The sequence below is a fragment of the Oncorhynchus mykiss genome, chromosome 18, assembly GCF_013265735.2.
Source record: "Oncorhynchus mykiss isolate Arlee chromosome 18, USDA_OmykA_1.1, whole genome shotgun sequence".
NCBI classification, from domain to species: Eukaryota; Metazoa; Chordata; class Actinopteri; order Salmoniformes; family Salmonidae; genus Oncorhynchus; species Oncorhynchus mykiss.
In genome coordinates this window covers 58,302,540-58,321,004 of record NC_048582.1, presented here as the reverse complement: position 1 = coordinate 58,321,004, position 18,465 = coordinate 58,302,540, and the positions used below count along the sequence as shown (strand labels likewise).

General features: G+C 44.7%; 2 protein-coding genes across 2 annotated transcripts; both read left to right on the top strand.

Moving 5' to 3' along the window:
- The first annotated feature begins 1,484 nt into the window (after positions 1 to 1,484).
- LOC110496600 (ubiquilin-4) lies at positions 1,485 to 13,631 on the top strand. Its single transcript, XM_036953356.1, has 11 exons — positions 1,485 to 1,677; positions 2,926 to 3,077; positions 4,897 to 5,051; positions 5,183 to 5,445; positions 5,794 to 5,952; positions 6,242 to 6,458; positions 6,661 to 6,800; positions 9,226 to 9,309; positions 9,474 to 9,589; positions 11,398 to 11,611; positions 12,118 to 13,631. Exons 1-11 carry the CDS (start codon positions 1,534 to 1,536, stop codon positions 12,268 to 12,270), a joined length of 1,797 nt encoding a protein of 598 aa, XP_036809251.1. The 5' UTR covers positions 1,485 to 1,533; the 3' UTR covers positions 12,271 to 13,631.
- Positions 13,632 to 14,504: 873 nt separating this feature from the next.
- On the top strand, positions 14,505 to 18,178 carry LOC110496599 (ras-related protein Rab-25). The gene is made up of 5 exons (XM_021572584.2): positions 14,505 to 14,869; positions 15,659 to 15,854; positions 16,149 to 16,342; positions 16,808 to 16,888; positions 17,048 to 18,178. The coding sequence occupies exons 1-5, from the start codon at positions 14,836 to 14,838 to the stop codon at positions 17,173 to 17,175; spliced, it is 633 nt and encodes a 210-aa protein (XP_021428259.2). The 5' UTR covers positions 14,505 to 14,835; the 3' UTR covers positions 17,176 to 18,178.
- The last annotated feature ends 287 nt before the right edge of the window (positions 18,179 to 18,465 follow it).

The following is an 18,465-nucleotide window of genomic DNA, read 5'->3' as shown; positions in this document are numbered from 1 at the left end:
CCAAAATCTGGTGGAACGTCAAACCAAAAGCAAAAGCTAAGATAGCTAAAGTATGTGCCTCATGGGATAATGACTGGTAGAGTCATGCATGGTCCACCAAGGGAGGGAGGTCATATGCCCGCCCTTGATGTACAACAAATTGTAATGTCTAATTATGTGAAAAAACTGACGGTTCTCTCTGCAGCACTCTCTACCCAGGTTCACAAGGTCCAGGAGGGGGAGCTGCCGGGGGACACGCCACTACTGAAGGTAAAGGTTGGTGACGGGGTGAGGGTTACAGTCCACAAGAGAAAGTGGCTGGAACCCAGGTGGACTGGACCGTACGAAGTGAAGGAGGTTACTTCACACTCAGTCCAGGTCAAAGGTAAATCAGGCACACCTTGGCACCGCCTTACACATTGCACCCCAGCCCCAATTCCTTCTAGAACACTGACTGAAGTCAGAGCTGATTTGAGCGGCCTAAATTCGATTCCAAATGAAGACACTCCTTCCTCAGGTGATGCGGCATCAAACTCCGCCTCCCCTGAGAAGGGAACCTCGCCCAGTTAGAGGGAAATTTCTCCCTCTCTGGGTGAGGCTGGGGATATCTGGTCCCTTATTTGTGATATTCATACTGATATTTGGAGTAACCCTAGGACTTTCACATGGTTAATTGAACAACTACTTCACCCTGCCACATCACATACACCAACCCCTACACATGTCCCTAACTCCTTTCCTGATATCACTCCCTCCAATCACTCCCGTCCCAAACGTAGCACTACACCTACAGACCCACCATGCAAACCAGACAAGGTTAGGAGCACCACCTTATGTATACCCACGATTGCAACCGCCACCTTTCTGCTATAGTTTTCACGTCTAATAGACGTGAAGAGGGGGATTTGTTATATAAATATTCATACACATAGCTCATATAAACAAAGACATTCCGTAGTAAGAACACATACACCCAGCCATAAGACTGACCCCCTCTTCCTTATATAAACACACATCTCATCTCCCTCTAACTGGCCTGTCCCAAGAGCAAAGAACTTTTGCTGTGCACCAATGGGGCCCGCTCTGGCTAGAGCAAGGCCCGCCTCCAACCCTCCGACCAGTCAAGAAGACCGAAACGACAAGACTCCACCTACTTTATTCTATGTATAAAAATGTATGTAACCATTGTATAGGCCTCTTTTTCACCTGGCTCCTTGCCGAGTTATGTGAACTAGGTCCGTGCACGTAAAACTGCGGGACAAGATATCTCTGACTCATTAAAACTGTCTTTTGTTACAACTGAAATCCACTCTGTCCAGCGTCCGTGATTTGGTCTCAACTCTCCAGTATTTGAACACTAACATCAGCTCGATTGTCTATTGTTTGTAATCTATGTATGCTTGTGTTCCCTCATGTGCTTTATGTATTGATTTGTTATTAATACATTTAAAAAAAATAATAATAATAAAGTCAACTTTTCTGGATAGGAAGTAATTACCCATATTGATCCGGAAGTGGACGCCAAATCTGAACGATTCCATCGGAGGAGTAAAGATGGCGGACAACGGCGGCGCAGATCCTGTTAATAACAACAATGATACAACTGTTGGTTTGGAGGGAACTATTATCAAGGTCACAGTCAAAACCCCAAAAGACAAGGAGGAAATCGCCATCTCGGAAGATGCCTCTGTCACTCAGGTTCGTTGATTTTGTGAACCAGTAATAGCTGGCTAGCGAGCGGCAACTTACTGCTATGCTACATCATCATGCCCCTGCCCACTTGCCTTGCTTGATTAGCTTGTGTGTGTAAGCATGTTGCGAGCTAGCTAGCGAACTAACATTTCAGAATCGGCAAGTTTAGCGATATTTAAAGCTAGCTATTGACTTGACACGCTATTCACACGCGTTGTTCTATAGCTAGCTAGTTAATACGGCTCACAACTATTCCTCGCTCCGTATTGAAAACAGTTGAACAGTGTATGTTCCCTAATTAGCGAATTTAGCTAACCGGCTTGCTAGTAAGGAATTCCCTGATTACACAGTCAGTAAAATGTGTCGCGTGACTTCTGTATGTTAGTCATGGCAACAAAAACATATAATCAGCTTCTAGGTAAGTAGCTAACATTAGGTAAATTGCTAACTAGCTAACGTTGGGCTAATTTAGTTGACTACGTGCTAACCAGTATGCTAGCTAGCTAGTTTCTTAATCTTAGCTGTTTCTCCAGGACATTTGCGCTTCGTCTAGAAACAGTATTCTTCTTCAGAATGTAACCGCACCTCATTGTTCTGAATGTCAGTTACTGGACTGTAGATTGTTGTTCATGTGAATCTCCTCTCCCAATGAATGATACACTGGTCCCATGTTTCACTTTAAGTTGTTTTGTTATGAATCTGTCAGCAAATGCCACTTCTTCATGTCCCTCCAGTCCTGGTTGGTACCCTGAAAAGCTAAATAGCCTACAGCTTATTTTACTCCTGTTTAATGTGCCTCTCATATGTGTAGTATTTTTGTAGTTTAGTTGTAGACTGGGGCCAGGTGTTGAATCACAGTGTAGTCTTGTATTCAGAGGAATGTGTATGCTTGCTGTTTCATAGTTGGATTCAGTTATTTTAATATTAAGCTTCTCCCATAGTGAAAAGCACAACACCAAGAATGAGGTGGTATTTGTAATCAGGTAGTAGGATTCCTATAATAGGTTAAGCAATGAGGATTTACTCAGAAACAAGGCTTTAGAATTCAAATCTACTTATTAGAGCTAATTGTTTCTTTACTCGATTTCTCCCTTTTCTTCTGCCTCTTTCTCTTGCTGTCCATCCATATCGTTCTGTCTCTCTCATTTTAAGGGACTTCATTGACATGGGAAACATATGTTTACATTACCAAAGCAAGTGAAATAGATAATAAATAAAAGTGAAATAAAAAAACAATGACCTCTCTCTCTCCAGTTTAAAGAGGAGATCTCACGGAGGTTCAAAGCCAAGCAGGATCAGTTGGTTCTGATCTTTGCAGGGAAGATACTGAAAGACGGGGACTCTCTCAACCAGCACGGCATCAAGGATGGCCTGACAGTCCATCTGGTCATAAAGACAGCACACAAGTAAGATGGTGCAACTTCTCAAAGCAGCATGAACATTGTGTGTTTCAGTAGGATATGTCAGTGGCAGGAATAGGAATTGCTTGATAACATTTTGAAGAAGTGAATAAGCTATACAGTATCAGTCAAAAGTTTGGACACCTACTCATTCAGGCGTTTTTCTTTATTTTTAATATTTTCGACATTGTATAATACTAGTTAAGACATCAAAGATATAACACACATGGAATCATGTAGTAACCAAAGAAGTGTTAAACAAATCAAAATATATTTTATATTGGAGTTTCTTCAAATAGCCACCCTTTGCCTTGATGACCGATTTGTACGCTCTTGGCATTCACTCAACCAGCTTCATCTGGAATGCTTTTCCAACAGTCTTGAAGGAATTCCCACATATGCTGAGCACTTGTTGGCTGCTTTTCCTTCACTCTGCGGTCCAGCTCATCCCAAAACATTGCAAATGGGTTGAGGTCGTGTGATTGTGGAGGCCAGGTAATCTGATGCAGCACTCCATCACTCTCCTTCTTGGTCAAATAGCCCTTACACAGCCTGGAGGTGTGTCATTGTTCTGTTGAAAACAAATGATAGTCCTGCTAAGCGCAAATCAGATGGAATGGTGTATCACTGCAGAATGCTGTGGTAGACATGCTGGTTAAGTGTGCCTTGAATTCTAAATAAATCCGACAGTGTCACAGCAAAGCACCCCCACACAATCACACCTCCTCCTCTATGCTTCACGGTGGGAACCACGCCGACTCTGCGTCTCACAAAGACACGGCGGTTGGAACCAAAGAGCTCAAATTTGGACTCATCAGACCAAAGGGCAGATTTCCGCCAGTCTAATGTCTATTGCTCGTGTTTCTTGGCCCATGCAAGTCTCTTCTTTTTATTGGTGTCCTTAAGTAGTGGTTTCTTTGCAGCGATTTGACCGTGAAGTCCTCATTCACACAGTCTCCTCTGAACAGTTGATGTTGAGATGTGTCTGTTACTTGAACTCTGTGAAGCATTTATTTGGGCTGCAATTTCTGAGGCTGGTAACTCTAATGAACTTATCCTCTGCAGCAGAGGTAACTCTGGGTCTTCCTTTCCTGTGGTGGTCCTCATGGAAGTCAGATTCATCATAGTGCTTGATGGTTTTTGCGACTGCACTTGAAAAAACTTTCACAGTTCTTGAAATGTTCTGTATTGACTGACCTTCATGTCTTAAAGTAAATATGAACTGTCGCATAGCTGTTATTTGAAATACATTCCAGGTGACCACCTCATGAAGCTGGTTGAGAGAATACCAAGAGTGTGCAAAGCTGTCATCAAGGAAAAGGGTGGCTGCTTTTTTGGTTACTACATGATTCCATATATGTTATTTCATAGTGTTGATGGCTTCACTATTATTGTACAATGTAGAAAATAGTTTTTAAAAATTCAGAAAAACCCTTGAGGAGTCGTGTCCAAACTTTTGACTGGTACTGTATGTAGTGGAGTTTAGATTGACTCAGGCCATATGCTTACTTACTCCACAGCTTGAAGTGTCTCCACTTGCGCAATTGGTTAGTACGTATTGAAGCGGGCGGTCATGTGGGTTTCCAAACAAGAGTATCACTTGTTGGAGCAGTGGTGCAAACAGGGATAGCGAGGGAAGCTATACTGTTATAAGCACAGTGAAGCCATTTACATATACAATATATGGGCTGAATCCATGTGTGTGTGAGCTGATGCGTTTGCACAACAACTGGCCTGCATGTTGTATTTCAATGGAAGATTTGTAGGCAGATACCAAGTTGATGTGAATATGTAAACATAACTGATCAATGCAATGTCCCTCCAGGGCAGGAGATGGCGCTAGTTCCTCTTCCTCCGTCACCACCCAGGTGGGCAGCAGTAGTGGCAACTCCTCTGGCCCCAGTTCTGCAGCCCACCCTTCTACTGTAGGGTCCACTGGAGGCCCTGCCTCGGCACCCCCACAGACCCCCAACATACTGAGTGAGTTTATTAGGCTAAAGACACACACTTATCTATCCACCCCCTCACATACACACCCAACAGTTTATACAGAAAGACAACCATCATTATCATCACCGCTTCCTGATCATACCCCTCTCCCTCCCTCCTAGCCGGGTTCGGTGGCTTGTCCAGCCTGAGCAGCATGGGCATGGGCTCCGCTAACTTCATGGAGCTGCAGCAGCAGATGCAGAGCCAGCTGATGTCCAACCCGGAGATGCTGTCCCAGATCATGGAGAACCCCCTGGTGCAGAACATGATGTCCAACCCAGACCTGATGAGGCAGATGATCGTGGCTAACCCCCAGATGCAGCAGCTGATGGAGCGCAACCCCGAGATCTCCCACATGCTCAACAACCCAGAGCTTATGAGACAGGTAAGGGGGTTTGGCCAGAGTTTACTGTGTCACAGACAGCTTGGGATTGGCTGGGGTGTGCACAGAAGTTGGCCTTGGTTAGTAAGGTGTAGGGGCATGTGGCAGGTGCTGTTTTTGCTATCATTATTTTTGAACTGTGGGAAGTCGACTGCTTTGAGTGGCTGATCTTTGTTTAGCTGAATTCTAAGTTGTATAAAGAAATAGTCTTAGGGGTGGTTTCTCGAACACAGATGTTTCACCCTAGCCTTCTTCAGTCCCTATACCCCAGAACCTAGTCTAGCTATCAATATTGTCCTCTTTCATAACATCACAAATCCTTAAAACCCCTTCCTGTTCCCTTCTCCTCAGACCATGGAGCTGGCCAGGAACCCTGCCATGATGCAGGAAATGATGCGTAACCAGGACCGGGCGCTTAGCAACCTGGAGAGCATCCCCGGAGGCTACAATGCCCTGCGCAGGATGTACACAGACATCCAGGAACCCATGTTCAGCGCCGCACGAGACCAGGTACCCATTATGGCACTAACTGAAGTTATTCCTCTTGGTCTCGCTAGTTCCAATCACTTTTTTAGTTAGATGAAGAGTATAAGGGGAATCCTAACTTCCACTTAAGGGAAATGTTCATCAATTGACTTCATTGCTGACGAAGTACAAATTTGGCTTAAGTGGAAGTAAGGATTCACTCATGGAGCTATTTTAGTCTCAGAAACTAACTCTCAGCTATCCCATGGAGAGTGCTGAACAGAAACCGGTATTAAACAGGTTGTTAATGACTTATCTCTCTCTTCTCTCCCAGTTTGGAAACAACCCTTTCTCAGCCCTGGGGGGCAACTCTGACGGGGGGGTGCAGCCATCGAGGACAGAAAACCGGGAGCCCCTGCCCAACCCCTGGGGTTCAACTAACCCCTCTGAGGGTGGAGGGGGCACGGGCATCACAGGCTCCTCTGCCACTGGCAGCACCACCCCCAATGTGTCCAACCCTCTGGGCGTCAACTCTGCCAGTCTGGGTAACGGTACGAGAATACATAGACTTCCTTCTTAAGAGAATACCATTCAGGAGAGCTTCTGCAATATCACGTGGATGTGAATTCCTAAATACATACATATAAATTAGTGATACCCATACATATATCAAACGGGGGATTGTAAAAGTATGCATACGCACACACCTACACCCACGCACCATCAACCTCCCTCCCTCTGTGTGTGTCCCAGGCATGTTCAGCAGTCCGGGCATGCAGAGTCTGATGCAGCAGATCTCGGAGAACCCCCAGCTGATGCAGAACATGCTGTCTGCTCCCTACATGCGCAGTATCATGCAGTCTCTGGCCCAGAACCCAGACATGGCCTCCCAGGTCTGTAGCAGCAGAGTAGTGGGCCCTGGGGATTAGCATGGATCTGGAAGTCATTGATGTGTCTCAAATGGCACCCTATTTCCTTTTTGGTGCTCTACAGGGCGCTTGTCAAAAGTAGTGCATTATAAAGTGAATAGGGTGCCATTTGGGACGAGACCAATCTGAACGCAGGGGGATCTATAGGAATCAGTGGGAATGGGTTGTTTGTAATGAGAACAATAAAGCAGATCTGGGCAATCCCCCCCCTCAGTCAGGGTCTCAACTTATAGTTGAGCATTAGAATGGTAGAATACACAAGGTGCAATATTGAAATTTGGTTGTGCATCAGCAGTTGTTCTCTTGTTATCTCAGTCACTCAAATACCAATGTCAGCTAAAACATTTTAGATTTGTAAATTAGTCTAGCCAGCTTTCTAAACTTGTAATCATGGTCAAATTACCGGCCGGGGGGGCCCCCATTGAATTTGTTAGTCAGTCTCATGCTGATATCATATTCAAAACTACAAACATTTCTCTCCACCCTATTGCTAAATTAGTAGTATTGCAGTAAATTAGCTGTAAAACTGCATTTTTCTTTGCCCCATGGCAAAATGAGTGGAATTACAGAAAATGTGTCATAATAATGTTAAATCTTCTCTCCGCCCCCGTGGCAAAATGTGTAGAATTGCAGGAAATGAAATCTAAAACTTTTTTTTTTCTCCTGTCAAGGGGGGCAACGAAATGTAACTTAGGGCACTCAAAAGGCTAGAGCTGTATGTCTGGGTATGAATTTGGGCCACTGAGGCCCTTCATGATGAGTTCAGATTTTGTGGCCCCCATTCACATCAAAGTTTCCGATCCCTGTTCTAGACCATAATGAATAAGATAACGGGGGGGCTGATTCTAAATCAGCAGCCCTGCTCAGAGCCAAGTAGTAGTCCTTGGGAAGCTGTACGGAACAGATCCAGCTGGCAGTGCTTTACCAATAGGTATCTAGAACAGATCCAGCTGGCAGTGCTTTACCAATAGGTATCTAGAACAGATCCAGCTGGCAGTGCTTTACCGCTAGGTGTCTAGAACAGATCCAGCTGCCACTGCTTTACCGCTAGGTGTCTAGAACAGATCCAGATGGCAGTACTTTACCGCTAGGTGTCTAGAACAGATCCAGCTGGCAGTGCTTTACCGCTAGGTGTCTAGAACAGATCCAGCTGGCAGTGCTTTACCGTTAGGTGTCTAGAACAGATCCAGCTGCCACTACTTTACCGTTAGGTGTCTAGAACAGATCCAGCTGGCAGTGCTTTACCGCTAGGTGTCTAGAACAGATCCAGCTGGCAGTGCTTTACCGCTAGGTGTCTAGAACAGATCCAGCTGCCACTGCTTTACCGTTAGGTGTCTAGAACAGATCCAGCTGGCAGTGCTTTACCGCTAGGTGTCTAGAACAGATCCAGCTGCCACTGCTTTACCGCTAGGTGTCTAGAACAGATCCAGCTGGCAGTGCTTTACCGCTAGGTGTCTAGAACAGATCCAGCTGCCACTGCTTTACCGCTAGGTGTCTAGAACAGATCCAGCTGGCAGTGCTTTACCGCTAGGTGTCTAGAACAGATCCAGCTGCCACTGCTTTACCGCTAGGTGTCTAGAACAGATCCAGCTGCCACTGCTTTACCGCTAGGTGTCTAGAACAGATCCAGCTGCCACTGCTTTACCGCTAGGTGTCTAGAACAGATCCAGCTGCCATTGCTTTACCGCTAGGTGTCTAGAACAGATCCAGCTGCCACTGCTTTACCGCTAGGTGTCTAGAACAGATCCAGCTGCCACTGCTTAACCGCTAGGTGTCTAGAACAGATCCAGCTGCCACTGCTTTACCGCTAGGTGTCTAGAACAGATCCAGCTGCCACTGCTTTACCGTTAGGTGTCTAGAACAGATCCAGCTGGCAGTGCTTAACCGCTAGGTGTCTAGAACAGATCCAGCTGCCACTGCTTTACCGTTAGGTGTCTAGAACAGATCCAGCTGGCAGTGCTTAACCGCTAGGTGTCTAGAACCGATCCAGCTGGCAGTGCTTAACCGCTAGGTGTCTAGAACAGATCCAGCTGGCAGTGCTTAACCGCTAGGTGTCTAGAACAGATCCAGCTGCCACTGCTTTACCGTTAGGTGTCTAGAACAGATCCAGCTGGCAGTGCTTAACCGCTAGGTGTCTAGAACAGATCCAGCTGGCAGTGCTTTACCGTTAGGTGTCTAGAACAGATCCAGCTGGTACTGCTTAACCGCTAGTTATCTCCATTTTGATAGACGGACAGATGTGAGGAAGAGGGTGAACACTGGGAAAGCAGCTGGTGAACGACAGGACCCTGACCTTCTGTTTCTCTCCTGTTTTCCTTTTTCTTGCAACCCCCCCCCCCCCCCCCCCCCCTGCTCTCTCTGTCTTTCTCACATTATGTGTCTCCCCCAGGTGTTGATGAATAACCCTCTGTTGGCTGGAAACCCCCAGCTGCAGGAACAGTTCAGGAGCCAGCTGCCTGTCTTCCTGCAGCAGGTACACACACACACACACACAGCTGTATTTGCCTCAAACTGAGAGAGGGTTGAACCTGTCCCAAGGACCTGATTGGATTGCTTGAGACTGGATGGACCCTAAACAGAAGATTTGGGGATTGTTTTAGAATGTTAGTTTGATTGACTGATGTTGTTGTTGTTTAGATGCAGAACCCAGAGGCTCTTTCTGTGATGACCAACCCCCGGGCCATGCAGGCTCTCCTCCAGATACAACAGGGCCTACAGACACTGCAGACAGAGGCACCGGGACTCATGCCAAGGTACACACTGACACACACACCAGTGTTCTCCACAAGTACATAGAGTAGCCAGCCAGTCGCCCCCCCCCCAGCCCAGCCAGTCACCCCCAGCTCCTTTTTGCCCAAATCAAATCAAATCAAATTTTATTTGTCACATACACATGGTTATGTGACAGATTGGAAACATAAGTGGTGGTATTGTGTAGAAAGACATGACTTTACAATTTAAATGGCTGAAAATGAACAAATTCAGTGTATTGGTAGTTGTTTTGGATATTGTCAAAGAGAGAACATCAAGCCTTTTTAACTTGAGATTAAAGTCTTATTTACAGTTTTACTGCAGGATATGAATTGCCACAATGATGGTTCTTCAAATGATGTATTAAAACAGGACTGAAGTAAGTAGCCCACGTTATCTGGGGAAATGATTTCACGGTTTAATTTTTTTTTTTAATAGAGAAACAAGCCAAATTGGATGTTGTAAGTGCACAACAATGCTTAAACCACATCAGGAGACGACATTTGAGGTCTGGGGAAAAATCTGAGAAATTTAGATTTTTGGCTGTAATTACCCTTTAATTCCAGTTGGCACCTAGCATGAGGCTTAGCTATGTCTTCGTAGAGTTTGCGTAACAAATACCCACAACATTGATGAAAATAATCATGATAGCATTCTGCCAGGTATGCACAGGCTACATTGTAGTTAAGATGTACTTTAAAAGGTTTTTGGGAAAGCCTTTCCATCTACCAGAAGACTGTTTATTAGCATCATCGCTAACGGCTACGCAGTGGTGGACCATGCACCGCACATACACAAACGGGGAGTTCTCGTTGCCTCTCCAGGAAAGTTGCAAGAAATATGAAAAGCTGATCCATTGTGTTTGTGTCTTGTGATAAACTTGGCCAAATTAATACATTTTCAATACATTTGTTTGATTCCCTACTGAAGGTCAACAACAAACAAGAAAATATTTAGTTGAATTCCGTTTTAATACCAGGATTCCGTTAGGGCCCGAAACCTAGGAAATCCTTTGGTTTACTTGTTCTGATGTGACACCATGGACATATAACCATCTGCCGCATTTATGAATGGCAAAGAGAGATAGGAGATAGACTTCAGTCAGTTCGACACCTTTCATAAACGAGTCAACACTTGCTGTTCAGTTGTCAATCAACTATGCACCACGACTCCACTTGGCTGGCTACATGAAATAAAATGTGTCAGAAAACAATAATTAGGCTAAGTCGTGGCTTTCGACTCATCATTACCACGTACATTACATGCAACGTGCAAGTTCACGAGCACTCTCTCTCCCTCCATGTATATAAATTAGACAGCAACCAGAGATCTGCATATAATGACCAGATGCTCATGTCTCCGGCCCTAACAATTGGAGTCGTTCTGTTGACAGGCGACAAGCTTGGGTCCAAAATAAGCCCATAGAAACGCATTGGGCTACTTTTGGACGAATTTTGCCTCTTCCTCTATGCTGCGTTACCCTGTCATCACTCTCTTTGTGACTGAACTGACAGGCACCGATCCTCTCAACAGATCGCTAGAAGATGCATATTGTTCATTCCAGTGGGAGATGGCTCGACGAACTAGCAAATTGAAACTTTAAAATTAAAATATGAAGTGGAAATGTAGCCAGTTGAAAATGAGTCTAACTGGTTGTTTGGCCGACAGCCAGCGCTTATGGAAAACAATGACACACACACACACTCCAGCCACACAACCTGGAGAAAGTGTTAAAATGGGAAATAAAGAGTTGTTTGCGTAACAGAGTATCTACTACTCAATCTCCCCCTAACCCCTTGGTCTCTCCCAGTTTGGCACCAAGTGGACTGCCAGGAGGTCTCCCTGGAGGTCTACCAGGGGGACTAGTGGGTGGATTACCAGGTGGAATACCCACAACTCCCCTGTCCACGGGAGGGGGTGTGGCTCCAGAGAACCCTGCCTCTTCGCGAAGTGCTGGGGAAAACCCAGCCCAGCAACTGATGATGCAGCAGATGCTCCAAATGTTCGCAGGAGGGAATTCCTCGGTACGTACCCCACACACACCTACCTACACCTACCTGTCTTCCCTCGTTCTGTTTTACTGTGATTGTACTGGTTGACTGCTGTTTTGGACCCTCTCTCTACCGCACCTGCTGTCTCTAACTCTGAATGATCGGCTATGAAGCCAACTGACATTTACTCCTGAGGTGCTGACCTGTTTTACCCTCTACAACCACTGTGATTATTATTATCTGACCCTGTTGGTCATCTATGAACATTTGAACATCTTGGCCATGTACTGTTATAATCTCTACCCGGGACAGCCAGAAGAGGACTGGCCACCCCTCAGAGCCTGGTTCCTCTCTAGGTTTCTTCCTAGGTTCCGGCCTTAATGGGGAGTTTTTCCTAGCCACTGTGCTTCTACATCTGCATTGCTTGCTGTTTGGGGGTTTAGGCTGGGTTTCTGTACAGCACTTGATGACATCGGCTTATGTAAAAAGGGCTTTATAAATACATTTGATTGAGAGATTTTTGACTGGTCCCCCTACAGAGCCAGACCCCAGAGGTGCAGTTCCAGCAGCAGCTGGAGCAGCTGGGCGCTATGGGCTTCATCAACCGAGAGGCCAACCTGCAGGCCCTGATCGCTACCGGAGGAGATGTCAACGCTGCCATTGAGAGACTGCTGGGCTCACAGCCCTCATAAAGACACACTCACTCAGTCACATCGATACAGACACATACATACATACTATCCACCTCTGCAGCAAGGGGAATGCACACACATATACATTGTCTACAGAGAACCAAGAGAGAAGAAATAAACCATCCAAAAAAGACACAGACAAAACCCGGTCAGGACATGTACCATTCTAAACATCCACCGCAGTCTCCTGTCAGATCATTCCCTAACCATGGCTCCCCTATCCCCTGGTTTTAGCCTCATCCATAGAGCTCTGCTCAGCAGGACCAGACTGACCAGACCATTTCCTCAACAGAGGGGTGCCTGGTGAAGGGAGGGGGGTGAGCGAGAACGGCACAGATTTGCCTCCCTCAAAACCCTCTCCAAAACAGAATTTCTTTACTCTACCAGAATCACTAATCCCTCTTCCTCTTTAATAAAGCTGTGTTTATTCCAGGGGTAGACCACCCTGGTCCTGGAGGGCTGCAGGCACTTCATGTTTTTGATTTAACTGACCTGGATGACCAGGCATGTTGAGGTTAGGCAATCTCTGAACTGATCAATTAGCTCAGTTGGTCATGTGTGGTGCCTAGTTGGGATAAAATCCTGCAGTACCTGCGGCACTCCAGGAACAGGGTTGCCTACCCCTGGTTTATTCAATGGGGTGGAGGGTTCGTAGTGCGGCAGATAGAAATGCATTGGCATAGAGCTGTTTATGAAACATTCCAGGGATTTGTTTCCTGTCTATATGTTGCATTTCTAGCTGCAATGTGTTTGTAACCTTCCACCCTTTTGACTAAGCCCCTGATTGCAGGGTAAGGTATATGAAGACCGGAGGAAGAGAATCACAAAACAGAACTTTGTCAATCTCACACGGATATCAGTTAAGCCTGCCCGAAACCCTTTCTATTTATTGCTAAAAGAACCCCCACACTTCCCTAAAATAAAGCAAATAGTCATTCCAGATAGGATATCTCTATCTCCACTCAGCTGTGAGTTCTTCCCTGAAGGTAGGATTGCTGTGCTTTTTTTGTCTTCAACAAAACATTCAACAAAACATTTAACACCAACCACGCTTATCAAATGGATCGATTTGATCAAACCCTGGCTAGTCAAATTGGTGGTCTAGATTGGTGGTCTAGATTGGTGGTCTAGATTGACTTCACACACCGGCGTGTCACAAGATTGAGAACTGTCATAATGGTTATTAAAAAGACAGGAGTTCTGGGGAAGAAGACACAAAGACAAGACAGATTTCCTTTTCATTTTATTCTGATTCATTATGTATTTTAATTTGATGTGTAAGTAGTACATATAGAATCTGTTTTTGTCTCATTAAAAAAAATATTCCTGGAAAATGTATGAATAAAATATAATGAAAAAAATGCTTTCCATTTTTGGTATGGTGTGGCAGTGAAGTTCTAGCTTTTTGCTTTTCTGAGAATCTCAGCGATGTGGTAACCTTGGCAATGGCTTCTATAGCTGTGCTTTGTCTGTTGGCCTCAGCTTAAATCTATCACCCAATTCAACATGTTGGAACTAACCTTTAACAGTACTGTACTACAAAATAAAACAAAGTTGGTCAATAAGAACCCTCTAAGTGTGTCCATCCTGACTTGTAGGAAAAATATAATTATACCAGGGTTGGGGTCTATTCCATTTGAATTCCAGGCAATTCATGAAGTACACTGAAATTCCAATGCTTTTCCATTAGGAAAATGTGGAAATGGAATTTGCTTACTTTCTGAATTGAACCAAACCCTGAATTATTCAAGTTCCATTCGGTAGTCCGCTCTATTTTGTCTGCATTACCTAAAAGTTTGGTCTCTTAATGGCGTTGCTAAAATGAAATGTCTACAATATTTACTGTCATTTTTTTATCGCCTCAAAAAAAACGTTTGATTTTATTCTAAAGTGCTTCCATTGGAATGATTGGCCACCATTTAGATGACTTATTCTGGAATTAGTGAAACATTTTTGTCACGTTCACAGTTTAATAATACATTTACTTGGTAGCCTGGAGGCTCCTTGATATTATACTGTCATTTATCTTCCACAAATGCTAACCTGAGGGGGAACCCACAAGTGATCTTAGATCAGTGTTGGCTAAGGGAAATTTAATCATATTTGCCGTAGCACTGGCTCACTGCCATACACTGAAGACGCACCTGTCAGACGAGGTAGGCAGACTAGATGAAGAGGGTAGAGTCTATTCTCTTGTGATGACTGGCTGTTAATGCTAGTGGTTCTACCTGTTACACCTGCTCTTACCTCACCTTTCCTCCCTCCCCCTCTGCCTCTCCCATGTGTCAGCTGAGCCACAGAGGGATCGGCAGGGATCGTCTAACCACAAACGAACTGCCCCTATCTACAGATAAAGGAAGAGGAGTGTTAGCCCTAACATTTTCTCTCATTCATTTTCGCTGTTTTTCCACCCTGGCTCCTTGGGAGAGAAGAGAGTAGCTTGTCTGCTGTTCTCTCTTTTTCTCTTGTTCTGTCCTCCCTGTCCTGGGATCTAATGAAGTAACAGCCCTAGGATATTGACTGAAACAGGTGGAGGATCCCGCCAGGGCTCAACACAGGCACAGTATGGGTGACGAAAGCTACAACTTTGTCTTCAAAGGTGAGTGTTTTGTTAGTCAAATAATCTGATTCTATAAGGAAAAAAATCCCCCATTCTCTGGTTTGTGCACAAAGCCCTTGGGTGCAAAGGTTAGAGTGTGAGAGAGCAGTTTGATCTTTGGTGTTGTTTAATATTTTTAGGGAAGAGAGGTGACAAGGAAAGCAGGAAGTAGCTTCCTGGGCATGGCAGAGAACCAATGTGACCTTTGACCTAAAAGAGGGTTATATTGACTACTGTGGCTTATTTGTATTTGTAATAGATTTTTGTCACCTTACTAACAATATGCACTTGTGGAGAATAAAGTTTAACAGTGTCAAGAGTAATTACTGTATTTTCATAGAAGTTTCCACTCGGGGCTAGACATGCACCTCTTTGACACCAAGTCTGGTGATGTTAGGTAGGGTAGTGGGTACACGTGATGTGTCAGAATGATGCTTGAGCAGGGTGAAGTGGGGTTGAGAGAAGTAACAGTTCCTTATTCTGTTTTATGTAGCAGAGAGTCATGCTACCTCCATATGGTACAGGAGGTTGGTGGAACCTTAACTGGTAAAGGCTAAAGCGGCATAGGTGGAATGGTATCAAATATATCCAACACATGTTTTCTATGTGTCTGATGCCATTCCATTTGCTCCATTCCAGCCATTGTTATGAGCCATCCTCCCCTCAGCAGCCTCCTGTGCTACAGTTATACCTGAAACATCTAACATTGCACCTAAGTCATGATTATTTTCACCATTGAGAAATGCATATATATATATTATACTTGATAATATGTCTGTCATTCTTTAGTGGTTCTGATTGGTGAGTCTGGTGTTGGGAAGAGCAACCTGCTGTCACGCTTCACCAAGAATGAGTTTAACCATGACAGCCGCACGACCATCGGAGTAGAGTTCAGCACCCGCACTGTTCAGCTGGATACCTTCACCATCAAGGCTCAGATCTGGGACACGGCAGGGCTGGAGAGATACAGAGCCATCACCTCAGCGTGGGTACACACACACACACACACATACACATACACACACTCACTCCTTGTACACAATAAACACACACATACACTCCTCGTACACAATACACACACAGGAATACAGAGATCTACAGAGCCAATCACCTCAGTATGAATAGATACACACAGATATTTGCAAACACAAACACATGTATGCAAACACACCCACCCACCAAGCCAAGTGAACATATTTCTCTGGCTCGACTCGTCTGATCCTCTCTCTCTCTCTCTCTGTGTGTGTGTGTGTGTGTGTGTGTGTGTGTGTGTTTCCAGGTACTACAGAGGAGCGGTGGGTGCTATGCTGGTGTATGACATCACCAAGCACCTAACCTATGAGAGTGTGGAACGTTGGCTGAAGGAGCTGTACGATCACGCTGACCCTCACATCCTGGTCATGCTGGTTGGCAACAAGAGTGACCTGGAGACCCTGAGGACTGTGCCCACCGTGGAGGTCAAGGAATTTGCAGGTGATAATTTACTTAGTTAGCAGTTACTTACTAGTTACAGTAGTTTCAGTTAATCTTGGTTAACCCAGAACAGAAATCTTGGGTAATTTGGTTAAGTGCAGAATCTGTCCACGAGAGATTAGTTACCAGTTATCTACTACTTGCTTACCAGTTACCAGTCAGCAGTTAGTTAGCAGTTAACTTAATAGTTACTTACAAATTGCCAGGTATTTATCAGTTACCAGTTACTTAGTTACCAGTGAGACAAGTGCGGAATATGCATTCAATGACAGTTCTAAAGTGACAGAATATTGCAACATTTTTCATATTGTTTTTTCATAGTATAGCATATACATTTCTGACAGTAATGTGAAAAAATGACCAGCTTTGCACCAATGACAAGTAATTATATGGTTGGTTCTTCATGGCATGATTGAGTATGATGTATGTGAGAATATACTCAACAAGGTATTCGGTCTCATGCAGAAAAGAAGGGCCTCTTGTTTATGGAGACGTCAGCTCTGGATTCGACCAACGTTGAAGCTGCTTTCCAGGAAGTTCTCACAGGTTCTTATATGTTGCTCTTGTGCTTCATACCTTTGTATACAAAACGTTGGACAACAGCATGTCATGTGAATCTCTATTATTCTTCTGTGTGCACCTTTCTGCTGTGCACCTTTTATGTGATGTGTGTGTTCATGACGCAAACATTTCTGTTACCCCCAGCGATCCACAAGAAGGTGGCCAGTCGAGAGGTGACCCGCGGGTCAATCAGTGCCGTGACCCTGTCCAGTGCTACTGGAACGGCTAGCGAAGTCCAGGAGGAACGTAGGACTTGCTGCAAGAACCTCTGACCGGTTCTGACTAGCTCTGGCCAGTTCTTTCCGGTATTAAACAGAATCTTCCTACTCTACCCTCATTCAGGATTAAGGGAGTCTATGTTGATGACTCCAGGAGGCATAGCTGTGGGAAGTAGGGGTGCTCAGGGTGCTGCAGCACACACCTGAAAATGAAAGTGCACTGGGCCTTTACTAGTATTGTATTAGAAGACCCATATAAATTCCCCCCCCCCCCCCCCCCCCCCCCGTCGGCAAAAATATCGCAGCACCCCAACCACCGAACACCTTCCCACATCTATGACAGGAGGGCTGTCTGAACCAAAGACCAGGCAGTCCACAAGACACAGGCCACATTTACACTTTGTCAATAAATACACTATTGGTGTCACCTATATTCTCCCTGTTTGGCGAAAGGTTGCAGACCACTTGAAAATATTTGTGTGGAAAGTTTTTTTAATTTTTTATGCTTGTTACCAAATACGTCTTGTTGGGGTTTATTTGAAAGGAGGAACTGCATTATTTTTGGATATTCATCATGTGCATGTATTGTTTGTAACCAAGATGAAAAAACTGTAGGAGGTTTTGTGTTGACTACATGGGAACACTTGTGAAGGTTTTAACTTAATGAATAGTATGTGTGGCTCGGAGACCAAGTAGAAAAGTGACTTGCTTCATGATTTTGAAACATTGACGCTCGATATTGCAACAACTATGCACTGTATCTAATCTTTTATGACAAACTTGTATCATTCATCTTTGTGATGGGAAAAATGCTTAGAGATTTCTGGTTTCATTCACTATTCATTTGCTATTCTCCTGTAGAGGGCAGTGCTGTTTTCAAGACATCTATGGTGTCTCCAAAATACACAGTTGAAAGTGATGTCTCCAAATCAGATCTGCTATTGATATCTAACTTTACCTCACACATATATAAGCAGTAGTTTATGAAGAGCACACACACAGGAGTTTCAATCTTATAATAAAACATCCCGAAATGGATGGCGTCATCTATAATTGAGTCAGTCTGGGTGTGGTGCTTATGTGAGTGTTTATGTGGGTCATGGCCTGTATCATCCTCTCAACAACAAAACACTCCCACACATAGCCTATGCCTGTCTTTTCCCACTCACACATAGACACACACAGTTAGAGTGGACAGCAGTGCAGCCTATGCACTTTTATAGAGATGATTGACAGGTTAGTGCTGTCACATGACAGATGAGAACCCCTGAGGTGGCTACCTGTCTGCTCCTGGGGCACGTCTACAGATGACATTACTACGACACCATTCTAATGGAGTGAGGG

Bases quoted from the DNA above. Each gene is read 5' to 3' on its own strand.
- LOC110496600 (XM_036953356.1), top strand. From the start codon at position 1,534: ATGGCGGACAACGGCGGCGCAGATCCTGTTAATAACAACAATGATACA. The intron at 5,052-5,182 runs GTGAGTTTATTA...CCTCCCTCCTAG, and splicing joins ACAGACCCCCAACATACTGA to CCGGGTTCGGTGGCTTGTCC. The intron at 5,446-5,793 runs GTAAGGGGGTTT...CCTTCTCCTCAG, and splicing joins ACCCAGAGCTTATGAGACAG to ACCATGGAGCTGGCCAGGAA.
- LOC110496599 (XM_021572584.2), top strand. From the start codon at position 14,836: ATGGGTGACGAAAGCTACAACTTTGTCTTCAAAG. The intron at 14,870-15,658 runs GTGAGTGTTTTG...GTCATTCTTTAG, and splicing joins CTACAACTTTGTCTTCAAAG to TGGTTCTGATTGGTGAGTCT. The intron at 15,855-16,148 runs GTGGGTACACAC...GTGTGTTTCCAG, and splicing joins TACAGAGCCATCACCTCAGC to GTACTACAGAGGAGCGGTGG.